General features: G+C 54.4%; 1 protein-coding gene across 3 annotated transcripts in view; it reads right to left on the bottom strand.

Moving 5' to 3' along the window:
* Window positions 1-4,551: 4,551 nt before the first annotated feature.
* The window catches only part of BICRA (BRD4 interacting chromatin remodeling complex associated protein), a 72,286-nt gene continuing 68,545 nt past the window's right edge, over window positions 4,552-8,292 (bottom strand). For all 3 annotated transcript variants that reach the window (XM_081030601.1, XM_081030603.1, XM_081030602.1), the window contains 4 exons: window positions 7,579-7,727; window positions 7,364-7,458; window positions 7,094-7,196; window positions 4,552-6,536 (listed from right to left, as the gene is read on the bottom strand). In XM_081030601.1, coding sequence (XP_080886727.1) covers window positions 5,434-6,536; window positions 7,094-7,196; window positions 7,364-7,458; window positions 7,579-7,727 — 1,450 coding nt within the window. In that variant the 3' untranslated portion in view covers window positions 4,552-5,433. The remainder of the gene's footprint in view (window positions 6,537-7,093; window positions 7,197-7,363; window positions 7,459-7,578; window positions 7,728-8,292) is intronic.

Here is an 8,292-nt window from a genome sequence, read left to right as displayed (position 1 = left end):
GGTGGGGCCTGGAGCAGGGAGGAGGGAAGGGAGCGGCGGGAGGGGGGCGGGACGAGGCGCCCCCCCTCAACCGGGCACCCGGCCTCTGGCGCCCCCTGGTGGGGAGTGGAAGGGCGCCTTCGGGAGGTGGATGAGGAGGGGCTTTCCATTCCGGGGGTTCAAGTTCTCCCTCCACCTCAGGCACTGGGCCACTCCCTGATCTCTGTTTCCCTTCTTAACAAGGGAATAAAAATAACAATAACAGCAGCAACAATAATAATAATTTTAAAACTTAAGTGAGTTCATGAAACTCCTCAGCTCACAAACCTCCCTAGCTCCTCTCTCACTCAAAGTAAAAGCCAAAGTAGGTGGCCCACAAGGTCCTGCACTATCTATCTCCCTGTTTCCCCTGCCCACACCTCCTTTCCTCTCCCCCTGGCTCACTCCACTGCAGTCACTCTGGCCTCCTGGCTGTTCCACCAACACACCTCAGGGGCTTTGCACTTGCTGTTCCCTCCACCTTGAAAGACTGGCTTGCTCCCACCTCTCCTTCAGGTCTCGGTGTCTACTCAAGTGCCACCTCCTCAGAGAAGCCCTCCCTGATTTCTCTGTTTCATGCAGCACCCACCATTTAGCCATACGGTTCTTTTTTCTCCACAGGTCTTATCATTCTACATACTCCACATTTTTCTACTTAAGTGACTGTTTCTCTCACAGCAACAGGAGCCCCATGAGGGCAAGGATTTCCAACTGGGTGGTTCCCTGCTGTGTCCCCAGCCTAGCACAGTGCCTGACACACTGAAGGGAGTCAGTAAGTATGTGTTGAGTGAATCCCTAATGTTTACTGAGGGCTTCCTATGTGCAAGAACCACTCTAAACTCTTCGAATTCTCAGAATATCCCAGAGAAGTATTATTACCCTCATTTTACAAATGAGACAACTGAATCTTGGAAAAGTGAATTCAGAAAACCCAGAGAGGTTGTTCAGGGCTGAGTGCCACGCCTGGCCCATGGTAGGTGCTTAAGAAAAATCAGCCCTAATAATCCAAGTCCAGAGCTGGGTTTTCCTCCCATCGTGGGACCCAGAGCATACAAGGTCTGAGTCCAATCCTAGCCTGGCTACTTGCTTGCTAGAAAACCACAGGAAAGTGACTTTGCCTCTCCAACCCTCAGTTTCCCCATCTGTCTTACTTCACAGGACCACTTTCCTTGGGTCCTGCCCCCACCATTCCTCTTCCCAGTCCCGACTTCATTTTCCTTTTTAGCTCTTATCACTACGGCCAGAATATATCTGTTACTTATTTCCTTTTAAAAAAAATTGATTGTGTTTATTTATTGTTAATGTTACTTATTTTTAATCTCCTTCCTGTAAGAATGTCAGCTCCCTGAGAAATGGGACTTGGGTCTGTTGTGTTCACTATTGTCACCCCAGTGTCTGCTGGCACACAGCAGGCACTCAGTAAATGTTTAATTGGTTAAACGCAATAGTGTACATAATTGGGGTGATATACATGTAAATAAAAGGCCTGGAACTTAGTGATAACTAATGTTATAATTGCTAAGAGCCAGGCTCTATTCTAGAAGCTTGACGTGGACCATCTCTCTCCCGCCTAGGAAGTGAGGTCCTGTTATATTATTGTTGTTATTAATCCCATTTCTCAGATGGGGAAGTTGAGGTACAAGGAAGCAGTCTCTGGCCCAAGGAGTGGAAGTACAGGAGTCCAACCAGGTTGTCTGAAGGCAGAGCCTTGTTTTCATGTCTTCCCTGGGGCCTCTCATCCTGCTGTGTCCTCAGATGAAATTCAGGAGGGTCCATAAACTTGGACTGGGGGTGGGGGAAATGACATCTGGACTTTACACTGAAATTCAGGTTTTCTTTCACCCATGAATGTGAGCCACAAAACACAAGAGCATCAGCAGGACCTGTGTCACTGTCAGTAAGAGGAATCACCAATTCCTCTTTCATCACATTTTGGGTGTTTCAAAGATTTTTAGTAACTGTTTACTCAGTACGATCAGACCCACCGCTAGCTCTTTCTAATTAGTGTGTAATTAATAGCAGCCCCTATTACCATGTCACCAGTTTGTGGGTTTTGAAATAAATGGATAACTGTATTTCAGTATAATTGGTTCCTTTGTATTCCTGTGGGTTTTATTTTATACATTTAAAGATATTCTAGGAAGCGGTCAGTGGAGTGAAATGTCTCTGAGTCGACATGACGCTGCTTCATTAAATACGCTTTGAGCCCTTAATAACTGAGGCTACTGCCTCATCTCGCTGTCTCCCTGCTCTCTGAATCAGGGACTCTCTGAGATCTGTCCCCAGTGTCGTCCAGCTTGCCTGATGCCCTTGCAGCCTCTGGAGTCCCCTCCTCAAGGCATAGGCTCAGATCTTTTTCTCTTTTTAAAAAAGTTTTTAAATTTTTAATTTTTTTCAGTTACAGTTGATTTTTTCCCCCCTAGCTTCCTCCTTCTCCATTTGTCAAAACTGGATGGAGAAATTCTGGCACATTCTACAACATGGATGAAACTTGGGGCTATTATGCCAAGTGCAATAAGCCAGCTCCATAACAAACTCTATATGATTTCACTCATATGAGGTGTTTAGAGCCGTCAGATCCATAGAAACAGAAAGTAGAGTAGTGGTTGCCAGGGACTGATGGGAGGAGGGATGGAAGGTATTTTTTAATGGGACAGAGTTACAGTTTTGCAAGATGAAACAAGTTCTGATGGATGGTGGTGATCATTACACAATGTGAATGTGCTTCATGCTACTGAACTGTATACTTAAAAATGGCTAAAACGGTACATTTTATATTATGTATATTTTACCATAAGTGTGGGGGGGAAGACGGAGAAGGCAGCCAGTGAGCTTGGTAGTTACATGATGAACTTTGGACTCCGTCAGTCTTGGGTTCCAATCCTCCTCTACGCCCAGGGAACTTGGGCCCTAAAGTAACCTTCCGCGCCTCTCTCTTTTTCCACATAGCTCAGCTGTGGAAAAGGGGACCCTATAGATGTCTACCGAGCTGCTTCCAGGACCTGGGAGCAGTAGCTAAGAAGTTTGGTCTGCAAGGCTTACTTTGTAGGAACTGAGATCAGTTTGGATCCTCTCTCCAGGGGCAGTGGAAGAAGGGAGGGTCTCTGGCTCCTGTGCAGCCCACTTGCAAAGGCCTTGCTATTGTCCCCGGGGGCTCACTGGAAACTGGGTGTGCAGACGTGAAGATGGTGGGCTCACAGCCAGACCACCCAGCTTGTAGCCAAGGCTGCCTGCCACTTACTGCATTCCCCCGGGCGTTGGTTTCCTTACCTGCAGAATGGGGCTATCCTTTCCCACACGGGCTGCTGGGAGAACCAGGTAAGACATACAGCTAAAGGGCTTGGAGCAGCGCCCACGGTGACTACTCCCAAAACGATAGTCTTCATGTTCCTCTGCTCCGGCTTCCTGTGCAGCCAGCCTTCCAGAAATGAGGCCCGGCCCGTGCAAATCACTGTCAATTTATTTTGCGTGGCTACGTGGGGTCTTCCCCGAAAGGATGGAGATCGAAGGATGTTAATTAAGAACTGTGCTCTCCTTCACGTTTTATTTTACACATGGGGGAAGTAGGTGTAGAGCAAGGCAGGGGAGTGGTCCATCTCCAAGAGACCCCATGTATCAGCTTCTCCACCACAAACACCCCCAAGGTCCTGCAGAGAAAGGGCCCATCACTGGGGTCTGCCCGCCACCGCCCACCTGGGGTCCACTCGCTGGGCTCCGATTCAGCTGTTCCCCACGCGGCCACCAGAGGGCGCCTGAGAAACCTGTCAGCTCACAGCCCACGCTGCTCAGAATCTTCCAGCGCGGCTCCCGCCTCACTCACAGTAAGTAAGTGCCCAGTCATCGACGTGGAGCACAGGGGCCTACTCGATAGGCCCCCCTTGCTCCCGCTAACCTTGCCTCTCACCCCCATCCCTGGTCCCCAGGCGTGGTGCTTAATGCCGTCTAGTGTTCCTATGCACAAAAGGCTGTGACGTGCCTTACGGAAGAATAGGTGTGTTGGACGAGCTTGCTTCAGGTGTGAATTCCAAATGCTGTTGGCGGTGAGCTCAATGTGAACGAATCAACAATAAGGTGTCTTTAAACAGAAACACACATAAAACAAGGTGATATATTCATCAGTTGTCACCAGAGGCTGGACGGAAGCTAACCCTGTAACCCGCCTCTCCCCCCTTCAGTATTGGCAATAGCAGAAACAAGAATGGTGGGGAAAACAAATGAATAAACAGAACAGAAAGGGAACCACAGATACAGAAAACAAGCTGACGATTGCCAAAGGGGAGGGGGTGGGGAGATGGAAATAAAAAAAAAAAATCGCCTCTTTGGTTGAGCTGTTTGTTCACCGTCTGCCTCCTGCACTCATAAGGCCGCCCCACCCTCGGGGCAGGGACTCCCCTGTGCCTGCAACAGGGCCTGCCACCAAGTAGGTGCTCAACAAACATATGTGGAATGAGCCCTCCCCACCCCACTCCCCACCCACGTCTGGGCCCAACCTCAGATTCCAAACTCCCAAAAGACCCAAAAGCAATGGTTCTTGAGGGGGCGTCAATAGTTTTAAAAAAAGGATCGGTTTTTAATTTACAAGAGTTCTAAATGTACAGAATTCTTTTAAAAAATCGTTATACACAATAAATACAGTACAAAAAAGTTTATCTTACAGTACGTTTTGTCTCCAAGATTTCAAAATCTGGCGCAGGTGGCTGGGGGCAGGAAGAACAGAGGGGAAGACTGGTGGGGGGGGGGTGTAAGACCCCGGTTTCCTGTTTTGGAGGTGCTCGGACTTCAGTCGAGGGACGGGAAGGGTCTAAATCTCTCACTCGAGCACACACACAGGGACACAGGACACAGAGCTGGACGCACACACAAGGATGGGACCGATGCCCGTAGGCACGCCCCCACACGGGGCTCTAACATGCTGGCTCAAGCTGCCTCTTCCCTGCGTTTCCTTTTATGGCCTGTGGGGAAAGGCTGAGCGAGGCCTGCAAGGACCCTCCCAGCTCTGAGCGCCTTCCAGGCATGGATCCGTGAAACCACATCAACGAGAGGTACCCGGACACGCGTGAGCAGTGGGAATAACCAGTGCCCCCATCCCTGGCAAACACACGCGTGTCCCCAGGATGGAGGGGTGGAGTGTGGCAGGAAGTGGGAAGAAATGGGAAATGACACACCAGGATTACCCCCTCCTTTGGCAGGGGGACATTTTACGTTACAGCCCCCTCCCCTAAACCCACGACCCCCACCCAACAACCCAGCTGAAGCAGGAGGTGGGGGAAGAGGCCTTTGTGACTCAAATAACTTAGGCAAGAAACACGCAGGGGATCCCCGGCTCATGTCCCCCAGGAGGCTGAGGTCAGATGCCCAGCTGCCCCTGGTGTCCAAACGGAGCAGGGGAACAGGGAAGGGAAGTGCAGCCCGGTGTTATCTGTTCAACGTCCTGGCACCAAGGCCGCCATTGTGACTGGAGGGGGGATAGGCCTCTGGCCTGTGCAGGGGTGATGGGGAGGCGGGTGTGCCCGCCGCCTGGGGGGCGTGGGGGTACGAGGGGGCGGCTGTCCGGCCGGGGGCCTGCTGGAGGTTGAGGATGCTGTCGATGGCGCTCTGGAGGTGCTCTGTGAGCGTGTCATCCTGCGGGCTGTCGCTCGAGAAGCTAGCCTGGTCCACGTCAGGGGACTCAGACTTGCGCCTTTTGGCGGGGGGCACCGAGGGTGCCTCCCAGCTGGGGTCCCTGCTGCCACTGCCCTGCCCCGCACTGGCAGTGGCCTCTGGAGGGGCTCCCTTCAGCATGCGCTGGTAGAGCTCGTCCTCCACGGCAGCCAGCTCCCGGATCAGCCCGCTGGTGGCGTCGTCCACTTTGGTGGGCAGTGGCGCTGGACTGCTGCCCCGGGCCCTGCCCGTCACCGCCCCCTCAGCCGCCCCACTGCCCAGGGCCTCCACGTTCTCCCGGTATGTCTTCCGCAGGGGCAGGCGGGGGCAGTGTGGGGCTGGGGCTAGCGGTTTGCGGTCTGTGGGGGCCGGTGGTGGGTGGTCCACGGTGCCGTTCATCTGGCTGGTGGTCTGGGGTGGTGGCGGGGGCCGGGGTGGGGGCTCGGCCGCCTTGAGGGCAGCGGGGGGCGGCGGGGGGGGCTGGTGCACGGGGTCCAGGGCCGTGTTGTGGACGACCTTGCTGAGCCCCGCTTCCTGCTTGATCTTGAGCTTGAGGCCAATGCGGCTTCGGGCCTCGTAGGTCTTGATGGGCGGGCGGTTGCGGGAGGGCATGGGGCCATCCTCATCGGCGTCCAGGGAGGAGGCAGCGGAGGACGAGGAGGACGACGAAGAAAGGGAGGAAGACGCCCGGGCCCAGGTCACCGAAGGGGATCCGCCCGCCCCGTGCCGGATCACGAGCTTGGTGGGCAGGTGCAGAGGGGGCTGGGCGGGTGTCCCGGAAGCTGGGGACGGGGCTGGGACATGGCCGGGAAGCCGATGTCCCTCAGAAGAGGCTGTGACAGGGAGGCCGAGAGAGCGCGAGGAAGACACGTACTCATCTGTAGGACCAAGGGGCCAAGAAAACCCAGTGGGGTTAGGGAATGCATGGGGCACTTGCTCAAAGCAGAGCTAAGAGAAGCTGGAGTGCCCCGAGCACTTACTAGCCACCAGGCCCTGTGCTAAGTCCCTGATTCATCAGGGGCTGGGGACACACTGCTGGGTGCAACCCTTCTCAGCAATTCCCAAATCCCCGTAATGTGCAATTGGGGGAGGGGGGTGGCACCTGAGAATAGACACCACGCTATATTTTGCAACCTGGGCACCTTGCTTGCTTCACCCTAGTCCTGGCGCTGCTCCCCTGCTTTTCTATTCCCCCGGGAGTAGCAGAATGTTCCCTCCATGCCAGGATTGAGGGGGTGAAAGGGACACGGTGATGACAGAAGAGGAGCTCAGCTCCCATAGGTCGGGGGAAGACCAGCTACTGCAGGAAGGTGGGGCTCGGGCGCCGCCTAGTGGCGGAGTAAGGTGAGGCCACGCCCACTCCCTCCACCCCCAAGTCTAATTCTGGGGCCCCGGTAAGAGGAGGGGGACACCTCTCCTTCCCTTCCCCTCTCACCCGGCTTCTCCTTGGCCAGCTGTTTGTCCAAGGCAAGGGTGGTCTTCTCCTCCTGAATGAACATTCGGTCGATCATCACCATCTCTGCCGAGGGGCTCACCCTCTAAAGGGGGAGAGAAGACAGGCAAGTGAGGAAGCCAGGAGGGAGGGAGGGGATGCGAGTAACCGGGATGGATGGGAGTGCATTCCAAACTGTCCTTCCTGTGATCTGACCACCATCCTCCCTGCCTCCCTCCCTCTGCGTGAGCCGGAAGGTGACAGCTACCCTACCCGGGACTCTTCCAGGAGCAGGAGGCGGTATTTGTTGAGCATGGCTTGGGTGCGTTTCAGCAGCTGCGTGGAGACTGTCTCAAACTCCTCGTCCACTGCGGAGGAAGAGAAGAGGTCCAGAGGCAGAGGTTGGGGGTGGACAGGCAAAGCGAGGTACCTCACCTCCCCCCTCACACAGCAGGCACGGGATGGGGGCAGTCTTAGGGAGGCCTCACCTCGGTGGTAGTCGTTGGGGGAGGGGAGAGCGCCCTGGTAGACGTGGTAGGGCAGGAGGCGATGTAGGGCGTCCTCAAAGGAGGGGAAGGCTGTCTTGTAGTCCGGGTGCAGGACGGAGCCCTGATGTTTGTGCAAATGCTCCAGGAAACTGGGGTGGGTGGGGAGAGACCACACACACGTAGAGCGGGTAGTGAGGCCAGGAGAAAGCAGATCCTGGATCCTGAGCCCCAGGCCCCAACACAAACATTAGGGGCAAGCTTATGTTTCCAAAGCAGGTGCTGTGTGCTGACCATGCTTGCTCTCACTGCATCTCTTGCGACAACCAAAGGAAGTAGGTGCTAACATTATGCCCGTTTCACAGATGAGAAAGCTGAGGCCTGGAGAGGTGCAGTGCCCTGACCCAAAGCACACACAGTGAGGAAGAGGCAGAGCTGGGAGTCAGATGCCAGAGCCTGAAACTCATCCTCCATGCTATACTGTCTCCGGCCACCGGGGGTCAGCATGGCCCCGCGCTGCCTGGGACCCAGCAGCAACCTTGGGGAGGGGTGGAGGGAGGTTGGTCGGTTGATTGGCTGGGAGGTAAAATCCTGTTCTGTCACCAGACTTTCTACCCTAGCGCATATTACAGTGAATTATGTCTCTTTATTGTGTGACGGTCTCCTCCACCAGACATGCTGGTCCCCACCCTACGCTGAAGATCAGAGGACCCCACA

This window comes from Rhinolophus hipposideros (assembly GCF_964194185.1).
Source record: "Rhinolophus hipposideros genome assembly, chromosome: 21".
In the NCBI taxonomy this organism is placed as follows: domain Eukaryota; kingdom Metazoa; phylum Chordata; class Mammalia; order Chiroptera; family Rhinolophidae; genus Rhinolophus; species Rhinolophus hipposideros.
This window is presented reverse-complemented; position numbering and strand designations above follow the sequence as displayed.